This window comes from Gouania willdenowi, chromosome 6, assembly GCF_900634775.1.
Source record: "Gouania willdenowi chromosome 6, fGouWil2.1, whole genome shotgun sequence".
Lineage (NCBI taxonomy): Eukaryota > Metazoa > Chordata > Actinopteri > Blenniiformes > Gobiesocidae > Gouania > Gouania willdenowi.
The window spans coordinates 7,889,467-7,909,244 of record NC_041049.1 but is presented as its reverse complement, the minus strand read 5'-3'; the positions used below and the strand labels follow the sequence as shown (position 1 = coordinate 7,909,244).

Below are 19,778 nucleotides of genomic sequence, written 5' to 3'. Positions count from 1 at the left end.
AAGAACCTGTGACTGAGCTCTGAGAGGAAGATGGAAGAGTCGAGAGGGAGGAAGAGGAGGGTGGAGAGGAGGCCGGTGAGGGGTGTAAATGTGGCCCAGTGACCAGCGGCTGGAGGGGGGCATGATGACCTACAGGGGGGGCAAAGGTCACACAGAGGTCACACAGAGGTCAGAGTGCGTCTGATTGGCACAAAAACCAGAAAGGTGGCGAGACGGGGGAACTAAAGCGAGAGAGCGGCAGGTGAAACCCTACATTTAAACACTATTTTCTACCCTGTAAATGCATATTATCAAATATTGTGCAAATTAAAACAAAATATTTAGCATATTTTATTGGTAAATGGACTTGATTTATATAGCTGGGAGCAACTTAGGGTTCAGTGTCTTGCCCAAGGACACTTCGACACATAGTCAGGTACTAGGGTCGAACCCCCAACCTCTCAATCAGAAGACGACCCACTACCACCTGAGCCACGGTCGCCCATTATTACATCACATTACATTATTACACACTCGGGCTTATCAGGGGACTCGGGTCGTCTTTTGACGAAACCTCACAATTTGATGGACTTCACCACATCCCACATCTACATGTTTTAGAACATTATGACTATAATGTTATGTTTACCGCAAAACGGGTGGCAAAATCTCTAGCTAGTGTAGCAAGTGGGCAGCTGTACAAAATCTCGTATATAACGTAATCTCGAAATAGACTATTTTGAAGCTCGATCGGGGTCAGAATCAGAAACCCCAGGTTGACAGGTTTGCTGACAGATGGTGAGGCGCTGTGGACGGAGGGGGCACGGCGCACATTTACACACACAAACACAACAGTGTGAGGGGCAAAAAGCAAGAGCTGTGCATCGGTGGTGAAACAGATGCAACTGTAGTTATTATGAAGTCATCAAAAACAAACCATCAAAAGATCTTAGATAAAAAAGGTCAATATGGCACAGAATAATCCTCGTGTTATTTTAAGTTCAACATCTGGCATTTAAACCTCATGTTATCTGGCATTTAAACCCCATTTTCTTCCCAGTAAATGCGTAGTTGAATTCAGAGCAAAGAGATGGAAAAAAATCAAATCTTGTGCAAAAGGTCACACAGAGGTCAGCGTGCGTCTGGTGGCGAGACGGGGGGAACCGAAGAGTGAGAGCAGCTGAGTGGCAACAGGCAAAAGGCAAGAACCATTGCAGAAAACCATGGCAACAACATGGCAATGAAATCATCGCCCTGGCAACAGTGCGGGACGGCGGTGGCAACACCACATTTATATAGCAACTTCTGCATGGCAACAACACTTGTGTGGGTATGAACTGAGTCATTAGATCACCAAAGTCCAACTTCTAATGACGTCCAATGGAAAGGAGCTATTTAAACTCTTCTGTCAGGGTTCAACGCTTCAAGGCCTTCACATGAGCTCATCCTCAGCAGCAGCAGCAGCAGCAGTGAAGTGAAGTGGACGCTACAGGAGATGAAAATAAAAAAGGAGTGTGTGGAGGAGCGGATGCTTGTGGGCAGACAGACAAAGCAGACGTGTTTTAAAGCGCAGAGAGGCTGGTGCAGGATGGAGATTAAGGTTGGATGGTTGGATGGTTGGATGGTTGGTGGGTGGCAGGAATATTAAGTGAATCCTGCAATATCTCTGCACGGCTGCACACCACAAACCATTAACCACACACACACACACACACACACACTCGTAGGAATGCAGGGTGTAAAAGAAATTGCAATTAATGGTTAATGTAACGGTTGCCGACTCAGCAGATTGTGCATACGTGTGCTGTCATCCATCATCTCACTGTACGTCAGGACTAAAGGGAATGTGTGTGTCTCACGTCTCACTCTAACTTTAGAAAGCGCCACTATTTCCCTCCGACGCCGCCGTGCTGCTCTCACGCCGCCGTCTCTTGTTGTTCTTTAATGACCGGCTGTATGTCATGTGCTGCAGCAGTTGTCGTAACTTTACACCCAGACCATCAGCGGCCCTGGTAGTGAGCTCACAGTGAGCTCACAGTGGGCCAGCGGGACTATTTTGAAGCTGGATGGGGGTCAACTGCAGGTTTACAGGTTTGCTGACAGATGGTGAGGCGCTGTGGACGGCGGGGCCACGGGTGATAGATAACACACACACACACACACACACACACACACACACACACACACACACACACACACACACACACACACAAGTATAACAGTGTGTCGAGCAACAAGAAAGAGTTGTGATTCAGTGGTGAAACAGTTGCAACTTTAGTCATTTGGACATCAGAAAAAACAAACTTTTATTATTATTATTTTTTAATACATTTTTGAATCATTTAAATTAGAAAAAATTCATCATTTAAATCACAGTCCGATATGGCACGGAATAATCCTCACATTAATTTTGGGAAAACATCCCACTTTTAAATAAAAAAAAGAATGATAAAATCTTGTGCAAAATGAAAAAAAAAGATAAAAATTCTGTCGAATGCCGGAATTCTTATTTTTTAATTTTTTAATTTCTACTTTTTATTATTTCATTATTATATTTTATTACTACACACTAGGACTTAATGGAAGTGGCAAAGCACACATTTACAGGCATACACACACACACGCACACACACACACACACACAAATACAACAGTGCGGCGGGCAAGAAGCAAAAGTTGTGCGTCGGTGGCGAAACAGATGCAACTGTAGTTATTTGCAATTGTTTTTAACAATCTGGAAAAAAATGTCAAGTTATTTTGAGAAAACATCTTACAGTTAAAAACTATTTCCTTCACTGTAAATGTGTGGTTGAATTCAAAAGAAAGAGATGGAATCATCTAATCGCTTATTATTCTATTCATTTATTTTTTAATTTTTACATTACATTTTATTATTACACACTAGGGCTTAATGGGAGACTCCTATACGTGATTTCACTATGTTTTTTATGAGCACAAATGACAAATTAAAATCCTTGAATTTCCCAACATAAAACCAGTCTAGACACGAGTAGCAGAGATGGAAATATCAAATCTCGCCAAAATCTTGTAACGAAACCTCGCAATTTGATGGACTTCACCACTGAAATGAAATTAGACATGGATTAAACCCACATATTTTAGGACATTATTACTAGTTCTGACAAGAGATTAAAATATATTGAGCGATACCTCAACTTGATGTATTTTCACTTAAATTAATCACATTATTGTGTCAAATCAACAGATTTATATATAACAAAGGATTTTTATAAAGTAATTTTTTGTTTTTAACAGACATGAACAGATGCAGGTGTATTATAGAACTTTATAGACTATGTATTATATGAAACTGACACGTTTAGTTTAGACCATCAGGGGGAATGTTGTTGTGTACTTTTTGTCAATCTCCAAATAATATGCAACACAAATGAAATAAAACATCAGGTCCATATGTAGTGCTATAAAGCTAGCACATCATAAACAGTAAGAACACTTTACTGAGCAAAACAGTTAATGAACAACAAAATTGTTGCTTTTCCTCTCCTTTAGGTAATAATATTTATCCTCTGACTTTGTTCATTTGTCACTCACGGACCTATTTATTTTGGCTCTAAAACATGTCATTTTGTCCAGTGTGGATTGGAGACACCGCGTGCATGTTGCAGTTAGCACTGTCCAAGTGTCCGCGCTAGCTGCTACCTGTTTAGCATTGAGGTGGTAGCGGAGGCTGCAAAAGCTCTGGTGGTTGGCAAAGTCTTTCTTGCACAATTTGCACACAACTGGGCTTTTGTTTTCCATCCGGTGTTTTAATGAGCCAAAATTAACGCCCACGAAGCTCAGCAGTCTCCTAAGTTGTATTGTAGTCTGTGCATCAGTATTATGGGTATACCGGGAACTCTTAAAAATGAGAAAGGTTCCACGTTGTTTGGAATGCAAAAAAAAAAAAGGAACAGTGTTGTTTTTTTTTTATTATTGTTTTTTTTATTAATTGTTCAAGTATAATGGTGCATCCCAAAACAACTTCTATTCCAAGCAAATGTTATGTTGTGGACGTGTGACATGGATACCAGTGACACATGCATGAGGATTATATTTCAGGAGAGCATTCAGTGTTTATAAAGCTGAAGGTTAGCCAAGCTGCCCCATTGCTTTTGTTGCTCCTGGTGTTTGCAGGATGAATGAGTTTAATGAAGTGCTTTCTTTATCTGTGATGTCTATTAGAGAAAGTGATTGCTAATGAGCCGCTAACAACACTGGATCGCTTTAAAAATTTCAACTCTCGATAACTCTTACAATCTAAAAAGGCCTAGAGAAAAACTCTCTGCAACAAAACCAAATCATTAATTCTGTTTAGGGCTGATCATTAGAAAAAAATGCTCTATTATACAAAAATGTGACATAAAACCTTTATGATACATAACTTGTTTTAATACAGGAAGTCAATCAAACGCTATCAGCCACTGTATCAAAGGCCAAAAAGGCACGTCTGAAAGGATCGGACATTGTGAAATGAAAGTCGACTCATTGTCCTACTTTAAGTCCGACTAATAATGGTTTCTACACACAAACACAAAGCCATGGATCGGCTCTTTCTGCTAACAAACCTCCCAGTAGCTTTATGCCAACAGGCCTCATCCATCAGCCAAATGTGCAAAAGACTGCAGGGACAGGAAGTGCTAAACAGATCAAATATCCACTCGCTCTGCTGCCATCACACACACACACACACACACACACACACACACACACACACACACACACACACACACACACACACACACACACACACACACACACCCACAAACACACACACACACACACACACACACACACACACACACACACACACACACACACCTAACCCTGTAAATGGGATTGATTATTGGAATGTTGTTAAGGGAACAAAGTCAGAGGGAAAAGAAGAATTAAAAGTGAAAACACATCTCAAAGCAATGCTTTTGTGTCAGTTATAATCAGGATTTAAGGTCTAAGCATTAACATGTGGACATCGTCCGTCAGGTTTTTGCTTTTACTTCTGAGCACTACTTTCCTCCTCCAGCAGCTTAACGGAGCCATAGATCCACTTACGGATTTGCGGATGTTGATGCGAGGTTTAGGGACCGGTTTGCCGGGCTTGCTGTCAAAGCTTTCTGGCAGTGTGGACGAGCCGTGGCCGCTCTTCCTGGCCTGCAGGGCCAGCTGGTAGGCAACCTCGAAGGCCTGGCCCAGCGTCAGGATGATCTCGTAGGCCAAGTTCTGATAGGCAAAGAATACAGAGATAAAGGAGTGTGAAAAAAAGAAGAACTGAGTCTGATTCCTGCACATGAGGCCCAGCATTAATGGCACAACAATTCCGGCAACTTTTAAAAAACATAATATTTTAAAGGCACACTTATGTAACTTTTAGCCACTAGAGGTGCTAGACTGATAACTTTCAAGCAAGTGGCCACAAGCGCCACAGCACTGTCGCAAAAAATCAACCAACAGTCTTTAGATTGTGTATGCAGACAGTAGTTGACCTGTAACTTTGGGATAAGGATTGACTCTAAGTGCTGGGGTGCGAAGTGGGTCTGGGCTCGTCCCATGGCGACAGTCAATGGCACGTGTGTCAAACTCCAGTCCTCGAGGGCTGGATTCCTGAGACTTTTAGATGTGTCTTTACTCAAACACTCCTGGTGGAGACCAATGTGTTGTGATCAAGCTCTGCAGAAGCAATGATAACGAGCCATTCATTTGATTCATGTGTGTTGGAGCAGGGACACATCTAAATGTCTGAGGAATCCGGCCCTCGAGGACTGGAGTTCGACACCCCTGGTCTATGGGCTGAAGCAGGAGCCGCCATCGCCGGCCTTCCTCACCGCAGTCGTCAACCCCCTTTTGCCGAATGTCGGCATGGTGGCCGTCCCCTCCATCCCCCGGCAAAGGGGGCCGAGCACCGGGTCTCCGGGGGCGGGGATACTCCAGCCCATAGACTGCAGCTGCGGCGCGAGCCCGGCCCCGCTTCGCACCCCAGCCCTTAGCGCCAAGTTACAGATCTGACTTGCCGACTTCCTTTACCACCACGTTTAACTGAACTATAGCAGCGATTAGTGCACCATTAACGCAACACAAACTACCATATTGTCTCTTTTGGCTGTAAACAGAGGCTAAACTCGTTTCAGCCGCTCACAGCAATGGCGCCGGGTCGGGAAATGCCCGTATGTTGTGACGTCATGTGGGAATTAAATATATCCTAGCCTGTGGTCACGTGACTGTCGTAAAGTGAAACGTTCTCCAGACATTCTCCATGTCACATGATCTGGTGAAAGACGGTCCGTCTCTCCAAACTTACATAGTCGGTATTTCAGTAGAGAAGCCCCGCTAGGAGCATTGATACTGTCTAGCGCTGTATATTAGCCTGAGAAATCATTTAAAATAACGGTAACACTTTAGTTTAGGGAACACCTAGTAACCATTAATTAGTTGCGTACTAGCATTCAAATTAGTAACATATTGACTATTAATTAGTCATTATTAAGTACTTATTAATGCCGTACCAGTAAGGCATTAACTCTCAATAACATCAGAATTATTACTTATTAGTAGTAACTAAGGAAGTTGTTGTATATGAATTATGATCTCAACATGCTAGTGTTAACGTTAAGCTTAAACCTAATCCTAACCCTAACCCTGTTTGGACTGTGAGACTGCCATTAAATGTATAATAAGGCATTAATAAGTCCTTAATGATGACTTGTTCAGAGCCAATATGTTACTTATGCTAATAAGCAACTAATTATGGGTAATAGGTGTTCCCTAAACTAAAGTGTTACCAAAATAACTCATATGGGTCAACTACTGTACCTTTATGGTTTCATTTATTCTGACAACTTTTTTCAGGAAATTGACTTTGAAATTGACTTTGATCTCCTGACATGTTTCAGCCGTGGTCTGAATACATGAAACATAATAAGATTAATATATTATTAGAGGCACTGACCACATCAAAAGCAGTGAAGACGTGGCAGTAGTGGTGACTGGACTTGAGGTCTTTGGTGATATAGGCAAACGTAGACAGATCCTCAGGATCCTGAGCTGCACATGAGATGTTACGGATCTCATGCTCTGCGATGATGTTCTGCAAAGAAAAGAAGAAGAAGAAGAAGAAAAAAAAAAAAAGCACAGACAATGGTTCAATTTAGCCTTCAGTGAAAAACCAATGGGATTCATTATTCATCTGCAGACTGTGTGCAGCACGTTGGAGTTTGTCCTCCAGCAATGTCACCAGAAAACACTCAGACTTTGTTTTGTGTTAATGAATGTTCAGCTCAGTGCTGAGAATATTAACAACAAACAGAACAGGAAGGGAATAATATCAAAATACAGACAACACAGACCAAAGAAAAGTCTTTATTCATTCAATGAGATATTAAAGGATGGATAGATTAAAACAAATAAATATATACAACAATAAAATAAATAATATTAACAAGAATTTTTATTACATGCGTAACAATATCAATGTTTAAAAGAATGAAATTTAAATGAAAAAAAAATCGTTTTTATTAACATTAACATTATCAGATAATATGGAAATATGACTATGGATTAGTCTTTATTCAATGAGATATTAAAGAATGGATAGATTAAAACAAATAAATATCGACAAAAAAAATAAATCAAATACAATTTATAATTTTTATTACATGCCTAACAATATCAATGTTTAAAAGACTGAAATTTAAACAAAAAAATAAATCATTCTTATTAACATAAAACCAAAAATGATCGTATAATTCTCAGCTCAGTGCTATAACAAAGAGAACAGGAAGGGAATGTTTACTTTAGCATGAGAGTGCACCATGCAAAAATATGGAAAACAGTGAGATATTAAATATATTATATTATTGATGTATCAAAATTAAAAAATAAAATAAAATGAAATAAATAATATTAAAAATAAATAAAAAAATAAAATAAATTTAATTTATTGTATATCTCTGTATTTGTAAATATATTTGTCCATGTGTATATTATTATTACTATTATTATTATTACATTATTTTTTCCACTGCAATGTGTGCACTTGTGTTTAATCCTTATTTAATTAACAGTCGTTGACTTATTATGTACATTTTCTTTTTCATTTCTTTGTTAGTGTTTCTTCTTTTAATTTGTAGTATTTCTCGAGCTTCTGTGACAAAACAATTTCCCCCCTGGGATAAATAAAGTACTTTTGATTCGATTCATTGAATCATTATCTTATAATTTGGTGCAATTTAAAATAAAAATACATTCATATCAATATCAATGTTTAAAAGACTGACATTTAATCAAAAACTCACATTTTTACTAACATAAAACTAACATTATATCTGAGGGTAGAACTCATGATGGTTTTTGGTATAAAATGAATAAATAAATAAATAAAAAAGCAGCAGATCTGCTTTTTTATGTCTCGTTTGTGTGACTCAGTCTGACTCATTATTTCAGTCTGTCTGACACTTAAAAGTAAAAATACAGGGATTTTTTGTCATTCTTCTAAATTGTTTTAACATCGTCATGGGCCTAAATGAGTTTGGATTGTGCGTCTCATCTTCTAAATGTTGTATAACGCAGTGTTCATTTTGACAAGAAGTTTTCATTTAGTTTTAGTCTTAGTCTTTTGACTAAAATTCTTTTTAGTTTTAGTCAAAATTTAGTCATCTGCTTTGTTTAAATTTTAGTCTTATTTTAGTCGACTAAAATACCAAGCAGTAGACTAAATCAATAACAGATTTACTAGACAATTTTTCAGACAAATTTAACTTTATTTCAACACAACTGTGTCTATATTTCAATACAAAAGCAGAATGAATAACACAAACACAATAAGTATTAATTTCCAACTCAATTTCCAACTGAATTTATACAAAAAAAAATAGTGCAAATATCAAAGATCATAAATTAAAAAAAACAAATGGAAAATAAGATAAAAACCAAAATAAATCGGATTTCCCTCAAAACATACATTTCTAATTATTTTTAAATAAATAGTACACGAACTCCGTAAAACTGGCCGACCAGATGTAGACGTGTTTCGCTCGTGTGTTGAAAAATCTGCTCCGTGAAAAGATTAGATAGTGACAGGTCGAGCCAATGAGAGCCGAACAGGAAAAAACGTCATACTCCTGCGTAAAAAACAGTATCAAAACAAACATGGCGGCCAACACGGAGAAGACGTTTGAAACTGTGCTCTGCTCTGTTTTAAAACACCTGGATTTATTGTTGAAACCGCAACAATAAGAGGCTTTAAAACCATAAGTCTGTACCGTACTACACACTGTTTTACACGTTTAGGGAAAAAGAACTACGCTTGTCACGCTATTGTCATCAGATCCGCTCATTGTTTGATTGGTTACTCTGCGCGTGTTTGTCCCGCCCCCGCTCAGCCACCAGGACTCAAACGCCGTGAGCGCCTGTATATGAATAACACACGGAGATTAGGATTCCAGGATACATTTCTCCTTCATTTTCATCTCACCCTTAATTTGTTGACGATAATGTCAATCAATTTAGTCACAGTTTTAGACTCCATCAATTATTTTTTTTTTTAGTTTCCTTTTAGTTTTCGTCCACAAAAATATATTTGTGACGAAAATATTTAGTCACTGGTATAATGATCCTAAAAACATATATATGGTTTTTTTCTGAAGTCTGATGATAACGCTTTTGTAATTTAGATTTGCTAAAGATAAGGAGTCGTTACCTTATTTGTGGCGTCGATGAATTTCACTCCTTTGTAAGACACAGAAAGAATGATGGTCGGAACCTTCTTCATCTGCTCGGTCGACTTCTTCAGAAAAAAAGACGAAGAGGAGAAAAAAGAGGGAGATTTAATCAGCAAAAAGCTAAATGATCGCAGGTGAAGCAAGTACAGTATGATGATAGAACATCAAGCAGATGGACAATATGAGGAATAAAGAAGATCTCAAGGATTAGATTTAAAGATGAAAATAATCCATTCCATGTTCCTCTCCTCACTCATTAAACCAAAAACAGTCACACAGACGACAGTATGTGAAAGACGTGTGTGGATGAACTTCATCCACCGCTGTGATATCTTCTAATTCTGTTTAAATCACTTCTTTTTTTATAATTACGAATCAAAGTTCAGCCTGAAGTCTGAGGCTTCAGATAGTGGGACAGTTTCATCTGGTTCTTCACACTATGTCAGATTAATATTAGTCACACCAGGAACCATCAGCACAATAAGGCACAATAATAAAGCTTTCATTCTATTATCAAATTCATTGTATTAATTAGCATACAGAGCTGATAAGATTCAATATAAGGAATACAGATGTTATTAAAAAAAATATAAAAAATATCTAAAAACAGCTTAAAAAAAAAAAAAAATAAAATAGACAAATGTATCCAAAACTGAAAATAAAATAAAAAGTGTAAAATGTATAAACTATTTCATTTCCATATTAAGTATATTGGTATTATGTTTATATATATTCTATTTATTTTACTCGTATTTTTCTATTTTATTAGTTTTTCTGTTTTAATTCTTGACAATTAAAATTCCTTTAAGTCATATTTACACAGATGTTATAAAACAGTGATGACGTCATACAGTAAAATATCATTTTATTTTACATTATTCCATATTTTATCTTTGTACATAATTATCAGAGGTGTAAAAAGTACTGATATATTCTACTGTAGTAGAAGTACTGTTACTTAACTGGAATTGTACTCAAGTACAAGTATAAATAAGTCATACATAGAACGCTCAAGTACAAGTAAAAAGTAGCTCAATTAAATAGTACTCAAAGTAAAAGTTACTAGTTATTTTCACCCCATGTTTATTTTTGGTAATAATTGTTGCTATGGTTCCCTTACATACAGTAAACATCTCATGTATAAACCTAAAAAGAAAGATATCAAATCTTGCACAATTGGAATTTAATTTATTTTTTTTACATTTTAATTTAATTTAAAGAATAAAATAAAATAACCTCAATGAATTCAATTCAAATTTAAATAAAAGGTTATCAGGCTCCAAGTATAACTACATTTATGAACTTTAAAACTGAGAAAATAACCAGCATTTAATGCTGTTTTGACGCCATACATTACGTTTAATCTGATTGGTCGACTATGATGTGATGCGTTTGATTGTTGTCTGGTTGTTTCATTTTTTGATCATTTTAAAACCAAAAATAATCATTTATTCGGTCTGGTGTAGAAATGTAACAAATGACTTTATTTCATTTAAAGTAAAATGACCGACAGCAACATCATTACAGTAATGTGAGTAATTATAATCAATTACTTTAACCTCAGACAGTGATAAGGTAAAACAGTAAAGTGAATATATGATTTTATTTTACATTATTTCATTGTAATTACATGTTATAATAATGTCCTATGTTTTTATGTCTGTTTTAACAGGTGCTGCACTAATTGTGTTCTCTGTTTGGCATACAATCACAATAAACTATCCATCTACAGTGAATACAAATAAAGAAAATGAATTTTTTACCCTCATTTTTGAGCAGGCGTCCTGTGTGGACTCCGTCCCTCTGAGCTCCTTCACCAGCATCGATCCCAAGTACTGTTGGACACACACACACACACACACACACACACACACACACACACACACACACACACACGAATATATGAATGAATGAATAAATGCTTTTATTTTGGTTTAAAAAACATATTTTCACAACAGAATCTATCAAAAAGCAACTGAAAAAGGAGTAAACTGAAGCCCCATGGCTTATTTTTGCCTATCCTGTACCATCATAGGATTAACTAAATAATTCACAATAAAACATCAGTACTAGTACATCGAATACCTGCTTTAGGTACTACCATTCACTCATTCCCCCTGTCCACAGTCACCACCATTATAGCTAAGCTTCACACTTGTCACCATACTGGCTGGATTACACAACATAATAAGCACAATATATTCTACAACCTCACATCTCACCCTCACTGTAAAACAGTCTATTCTTCCCCACCTTTTCTATTTCCTGCCTTGAGTCTCTTCTCCCTGCTCTCTTTCCCCTCCACTTAGGTGTAACACTGCTCTCCCTTTTTATATCCTCCCTATAATAAAAGATTTCTTACCCTTCCTTAGGGAGGGCTGGTGATGGTCACAATTAAGCAATAAAATAAATCAATGTATTTTATTGCAATAACAAAATATGCATTGCTGTCTCATAATGATTGCACTTCCTGTGGTGTTGACCTTTGACAGCATGTGCAGACAAGTAAAAAAAAAAAAAAGTACTAGTACATCGTTACAAAACACATAATAGGTTCAACTGAAGAATCGAAAACAATCAAATTTCATTGTAACCTTTAATAATTTTACATTTTAAGGTCTTCTTAAAGAATAACATAGAATTACACATCTTTATTTCATCGTTTAGTCCATTCCATAATTGACACACATCTGTACCTGAGATTTGTTCTGACATCAGCAATCCTATTAAGTTAGAAATCCCCTGCCGTAGCTTAAACATCTTTGGAATACAAACAGGAATTTTCTTATTTATCACTCGAAACATCATTTCTAATGTTTTTAAATATACAATATCCTAAACTTTTAATGTGTGTGATCTTATAAAAAAAAGCTGATTTGTAGAATCACTTGATTTATTATCCTAATAGCTCTTTTCTGCAGTTTAAATATTGGATCTAGGTTCGTTTTACATGCATTTCCCCAAATTTCAACACAGTATGTCATATAAGGCGTTACAATTGAAAGGTATTATAATATATTCAGTCGTCCTCTTGTTTTGTAAAGAATAGAGATGCACATTAGAGTGGACTATTTATAAAGTATGATGTGTATCTGTGTATTTATTGACTGCTCTCAAAGCATGACTGTGTGTTTTTGTGTGTGATTGTTGTGTTTTTATAATCCCTCCACTTAGCTGAGCTCACACGTGCTCATTAAAAGCACACAGCAGTGATTATATTAACCTTTGCAGACTCCCACAGGTACATTAACACTCCCGTCTGCTCACACTCTCTGTGCACGTACGCACACATTTAATAACACACACAGTGCTTTACTGGGATCGTGTTTACGTGGACGTTAAAGCTCCTAATGTGTGTGACGATCACGGTCTGGCACTGTCAGAGAAGCTCAGAGAAGAGGAACAAGTCCCTGAGGTGGTGACAAGGCTTTTATTAGGATCAGAACGTCTGATCTGTTCTAAATGTGATCACGACATCATTTAACATTTGGTTACCCTACAAGTTATTGGATGACCTATGTTGTTTTGCATTTGTTTTTATATGATCGTGTTTGTGGCTCAGAAGTCATCCAAACTATGGGGGGGGGGGGAAATACACAAAAACATCCACAAAGTCACACAAAACCAATAAAAACTCACAAAATAATGCCATAAACAACACAAAAGCAAACAGAATGACTCCAAAAATACAAAAAAAATTTAAAGAAAGGTAAACAAAACATCCACAAAGTCACACAGAACAAATAAAAGCTCACAAAGTGATGCCAAGAAATGACAAAAAACATCCACAAAGTCACACAAAACTAACAAAAAGCAGGCAGAATGACTCCAAAAATACAAAAAAAATTAAAGAAAGGTACACAAAACATTCACAAATTAACACAAAACCAATGAAAATTCACAAAGTGACACAAAAAAAAACTATTATTGACTAAAAAGCACTCAGAATGACTCCAAAAACACAACAAATTAAAGAAAGATACAAAAAACATCCACAAAGTCACACCAAACTAATAAAAACTCACAATATGATGCCATGAAGCCAAGAAAAGACAAAAAAACCAAAGAGAATGACTCTAAAAACACAAAAAAATGAGAGAAAGATACACAAAACATTCACAAAGTCACACAGAACAAATAAAAACTCACAAAGTGATGCCAAGAAATGGCAAAAAACATCTACAAAGTCACTAAAAACTAATAAAAAGTGATGCCGTACACACAAGAAATGACAAACAAGCAGACAGAATGACTTCAAAAACACAAAAAAATAAAGAAAGATACACAAAGTCACACAAAAACCAACAACTCATGATTGTTGTAGACACATTTTTATTGAGTCGTGGTCACAAGCCTTGGAATGTCATGGGAAAAAGTTTGTATTTTATTTTGAAGGGGGTTTGTCTTTACAGCCAAGAACCATCAGTTTGCAGCTGAATATTATGTTAGTTAGTTAATGTTATCCAATCAGATATTTTCAAAAACTTTACCCACTAATCAAGCAATCAAAAGTATTAAAACATTACATTAGTTTGAGTACTTTTATTAAATTGACACATTGACTTTCTTTCAATGAAACTTTGTGGTTTTTTTTTTACTAAATTGCTGCTGATTGACTTTTTCAGGACAATAATGCTTTATTATTACAGTAAACTCCTTGTTTAACGTTAGCCTATTGTAATATTCGGCATTATGAAATTCAAACTGTAATATTTTTCTTTTTTTTTTTAAATTAGATTTATCTGAGTGGTATCTTTCTAAAAAGGCGAGATGGAGCCTTGGGCACTGTTCCAAAGCCTTTATCTGGACTGAGGTTAACAACGTTAGCGTGTTGTTATGGTGGACAGCGGGCAGTGATCATACATTAGAGCAGCTGCTCTCCTTCATGTGCCGTCGCTCTGTCTGTGACCATCAGTGAAAACAGAAACAAACACTACAACCCTCTAGTGTTCGCTCACACATGTAAGGTTACACATAACAAGTCATCGACACTGACTTTGATGAAGTTATAAAATGTAATATTTTACCGTGACCTACATTCACAATATTTGTTGATTTTGACCACATGACCACGATCTGCAGCAGATTTAGGAGATTTTTATTTTTTCGTGTTTGCATGTTCTCCTCTGTTTGTGGATTATTATGTCCTGCAGCATTATTGGCACCAGAACATGCAGAACCCCAAAACGACCCCATCAACACAAAAAACAACAACAAAATCACACAAAATGACTCCAAAAATACAACAAAATTAAAAGAAAAATCACATAAAATGACTCCAAAAAATACAAAATAAAGAAAAGAAAAATGCACAAAACATCCACAAAGTCACACAAAAACTAAAATGTACAAAACTTCCCCATAAACACAAAAATAACAACAAAATGATACAAAATGACTCCAAAAATACAAAAAAGAAAAGAAAAATGCACAAAACATCCACAAAGTCACTTACAAAACAACCACATAAACACAAAAGATAACAACAAAATCACACAAAATGACCCCATAAACCCAAAAATAACAATAAAATCACACAAAATGACTAAAAATACAAAAAAGAAACTAAAAATGCACAAAACATCCACAAAGTCACACAAAAACAAAAACTTATAAAACGACCACATAAACACAAAAAACAACAACAAAATCACACAAAATGACTCGAAAAACCCAAAAAACAACAAAATCATGCAAAATGACTCCAAAAAAGTAAAAACTTACAAAACATCCACAAAGTCACACAAAAACTTACAAAACGACCCCATAAACATAAAAAATAGCAACAAAACCACACAAAATGACTTCAAAAATCTAAAAAGCAAAGCACAAAATGATGCACAAACGTCCACAAAATCACAAAAAACATCCTATAAATACAAAAAAATACAACAAAAATGCAAAAAACAGAAATCCACAAACTGACTCAAAGAACACACAAAACGACAACAAACACAAAATAAACGTGTGTTTCTCTGTATTAATGCTCAGATCATAATCATGAATCATAATTTTAAATGCTTACAGTTTAATTTTTGTGCTCCCTGCTGTATGAAAGTTTCCTCTGTGACTTAGGGGATGACTACTCCTCAGTTTTTGAGACGATGAAGAGGATTTCTGATGTGATATGACGCTCGTATAAATGTGGAGTAATTGCGTGTTTGAAATCTTTCATTATAAAGGAACACACAGCGACGGTGTTGTGTGCTAATGATGTCAGGGTGCCAGCAGGCTTTTAGGGGGGATGATAACAGGGAGCGGTGGTTGTAAAAGTGATGTATTAAAGCTAATAACGCAGTCTGAGGTGAAGCCGTGAAAGAACATTTGTGTTTATTAGAAAGCAAAGAGAAAATGAGCACTGATGAATCCTTTTGTCTGCTTTGGCTTTTCTCCAGTTCTTCCTTTTTTGTTATTTTTTTTCTTCTTTTCATCTACTAAAACCAACACAAAGCTCTCTTCTGTCTCCTGTTTCCACTCGGCCTCTCGCCATCCTCTCATCCATCTAATTTATTCCTATTGGCTGCTACTCCACCTGCTGCCTCTCGCCCATTTGTCTCACTTTCTGTGCTTCCTGGGGCCCGGCTGTCCTGGGACGGCTCCCACAGAGCAGCGTCACATTTTTTCCCAGCGACATGTTGTCAGTGGAGTCACGACACACAGCTGTCAGAGACCTAATGGTCCACACGGCTGTTCTCTGTCTCCTCAGGTGTGGAAACAGATAGATGGAACTATCAGACCAAGGACACCCACAGCGCTGAGCTTTAATCTCATTTTTTTACACGGTCTGATTCGCTCCCTGGCTTCTGTCACACTCTATTTTTACCTGATATACACTTTAACTTGTAAAATACTACAATTGTTGAGATATTTTTGACCTAATTTTAATTTAGTAAAATTTCAAAATGCCCAAATGACGCTTATAAAATGAAACGAAGCGAAACCAAACCCCAGCAGCTCATTTATAGCCTGCTTAGAGACTCATTGTTACCACAGGATATTTAATGATGAATTAAAATGCACTAAAATGATGCATTTTTTTTCCCCACCTTTGGAGTGTTTTTCAGTTTAAGCAGCGGTGCAGGAAGGTTGTTCTCTTTTTTATAAGGAGTGAAATAATGGGACTCAACAACGAAAGGAGAAAGTCATTTAAATACAATAGAAAGCTTCTGTCCAACTGTGCTTTAATTAAATGCTGATTAACTTTACATGAAGTTAAAAGTGATTGTTGTTAATCATTTTGTTGGAGCAACATCATTAAAGTAGAACTCTGGTATGTTTTATATAATATGATATATAAGAAATTATGTTTTAAAACACAAGGTGAATTTTCTATAAAATTTAACGAAAATGCAACAATTGCATAAAATAGGAGAAATAAAGTGTTTAATGTTGAAACCTCAGCATGTCAACTTTACACATATTTAAAAATGCTTTAAAATCATATATAAATATATATATATATATTTTTACCAATGTTAATGTATACAGTATATCATGCATTTTTTAATTCATTTGTTGGTGTAATGAAAATGTGTATTTTTTATGTCCTGTTTCTGTGTATTTTTAACTGTCTTTATTTTTTTTCTGTTTTTACGTGTACTCGAATCTTGTGTCCACATCTGACCAGCAACCCTAAAGCTGAACTCATTCATCCAAACCCCCAAAACAGTTGGGGGCTCGTCCGGGATCGTATCTTACCCTCTAATTAAAGTGAAACATTTAGAATCTAAGAAGTGTTTTTCTAACTGGTAGCCCTACAGACTATACAGTACCAATGAAGTAAGTCACAGTTTCAGAAAAGTTGGTGACCCCCGCTTTACAAAATAGTCATTAAAGGTGGAGATATTCCTATCTGCACTGTATATATGTATATTAATGTATCCCTTATCCTCTATCTATCCATTATTTATCCCTTATCCTTTATACTATTAATATTATTGTTCCTGGCTTGCTTTTTGTTCTGCGCACTACCAAGTCAAATTCCTTGTGCTGTTTTAAACTGTACTTGACAAATAAGACTTGTTTCGGATCTATCATTTTAGATCTATCATTCTTTCTAGAGCTAAACTGCCAATATCAGTTATCTGAATGACTATTTTTTGGTAAAGGCTGACGTGGCAAAGTTAGCACACTCTGGGCTTGATTTATTAAAGGTTTGCACCCGTTAAAATGTGTGCAAACTTTACAGTGTGCAACAACGCTACAGATGATCTACGAAAGCCTCTACTATGTGCCTGTAATTGAAAACGCAATCTGGGCTCAGCTGTTCTAACGTTTAATAGCATCAAATCAAGTTTTTTTATTATTATTATTTTTCTACTGTAATGTGTGCACTTGTAGGGCGACCGTGGCTCAGGTCGTCTTCTGATCGAAAGGTTGGGGGTTTGATCCCAGTACCTGACTGTGTGTCGAAGTGTCCTTGGGCAAGACACTGAACCCTAAGTTGCTCCCAGTGGTCGACTAGCACCTTGCATGGCAGTCCTGTCCCACTGGTGTGTGAATGTGAGAGTGATTGGGTGAATGAGCTGATATGTAAAGCACTTTGAGACTGCTTCAGTGTGGTGATAAAGCGCTATATAAATCAAGTCCATTTACCATTTAATCCTTATTTAATTAAGTCTTACTAAATTATGTGCATTTTTATTTTATTTTCTTTCTTTGTTTAGTGTTTGTTCTTTTCATTTGTGAAATGGGCTATATGCACAGTGACACGTGACGTATTTCCGGTTGAAAATAAGACCGATGACATATTTCCTCTTATATCTCCACTCAATGATATGAGATATAAGCCGTCACACTTTTTAAACATGTTTTTCACAGTTTGTGTGGTTGTGTGTCTACACAATGACATCCAAAATGACAAAGTTTACCTTCCAAACAAGAGGAGATAGAGCATAAAGATACCAATGTTGTGTTCCTAAGTGTACAGCTTCAGCTAGATGTAGTTCTACTTTCAGTTTTTTTACGTTTCCGCAAAAAAAGTGGGTCATCAACATCCAGAGAGATAAAGCCTAACCCCTAACCCTGACATGAAGGAGCGCTCAAATGCACAAGGGCGTCAGTGGAGCTGTCCCCCTTCTTTTTGAATGGAATAATTACTCCACGTCTACCCCTCGTCCTGGTGTTTGGGAGCAAAGAGAGCGACCAGACTCTCCCTCTGAGGACCCCGAGGAGGAAATGGATGTACCATGTCCTGACCACGACTACTGCTCCTGTGAAGAGCCGGGTGCATTGGACTTAGTCCTCAGTGTTATAGAGGAGGTCCGGGCGGAGAACGAGGCGCTTTGGAGACGGATGGAGGAAACGGATCAGGAACAAGTTTGGCTTGGAATGGTTTAATGCTTCAGATGAGGACATTAGGTCAAAACATAGATGTAGCTATTAAAGTAGCATTAGCGCCTAGCTAAACAGAAAACAAGAGGAGCAACTCTGAATAAAATGATCCTCATTGTGTGTTTTTAAGCCAATTATATGTGTTTTATTGTGCTGAATGTGTTTTATTGTGCTGAATGTGTTGCTGTTTGTGGCCATGTCAAAAAATAATTTCTGTCAGTGCTTCAGACCAGACAATAAAGTCTATCTATCTATATATATATATATATATATATATATATATATTAGGGGTGTGTATTGCCTGTCATCTGGAGATACGATTCGTATCCCAATACATAGGTCACGATACAATATATCCCGATATTAAGGTATAAGGTAATTATTGCAATTTTTTTTAATATATGACTTAAGAAACAACTAATCTGTAAATGTGAACACCTTCATAAGAACATTATGTATGAAATGTGTTTTATTGGCATATTTTACACTCAAAACATTGGCTTTAACATGCCATGTGCCAACAAGTTAAAATAAAAAAAAAAAACATTCAATCTGCCTCTTTGTGCAGTTACAATGTCTCCTGCAGTGGAAAAGACTTTCTTAGTTAAATGAAGGTATATAAATATATATATATATTGTATGTTTTTTTTTTTTTTTTTTAAATAAAAAAAATTGATATAGATGAATTTTGAATCGATCCGAGAATCGTGCGACGTAATATCGCGATATATCGCC

The 19,778-nt window shown here is 36.5% G+C and overlaps 1 protein-coding gene across 5 annotated transcripts in view; it reads right to left on the bottom strand.

The window, feature by feature from the left end:
- Positions 1–19,778, bottom strand: part of anks1b (ankyrin repeat and sterile alpha motif domain containing 1B) — a 298,928-nt gene that overhangs the window by 8,953 nt on the left and 270,197 nt on the right. For 3 of the 5 annotated variants that reach the window (XM_028451136.1, XM_028451137.1, XM_028451141.1), the window contains 5 exons: positions 11,474–11,545; positions 9,689–9,775; positions 6,941–7,078; positions 5,050–5,217; positions 7–129 (listed from right to left, as the gene is read on the bottom strand). In XM_028451136.1, coding sequence (XP_028306937.1) covers positions 7–129; positions 5,050–5,217; positions 6,941–7,078; positions 9,689–9,775; positions 11,474–11,545 — 588 coding nt within the window. The remainder of the gene's footprint in view (positions 1–6; positions 130–5,049; positions 5,218–6,940; positions 7,079–9,688; positions 9,776–11,473; positions 11,546–19,778) is intronic. The other 2 variants (XM_028451140.1, XM_028451138.1) reach the window with 1 other exon arrangement.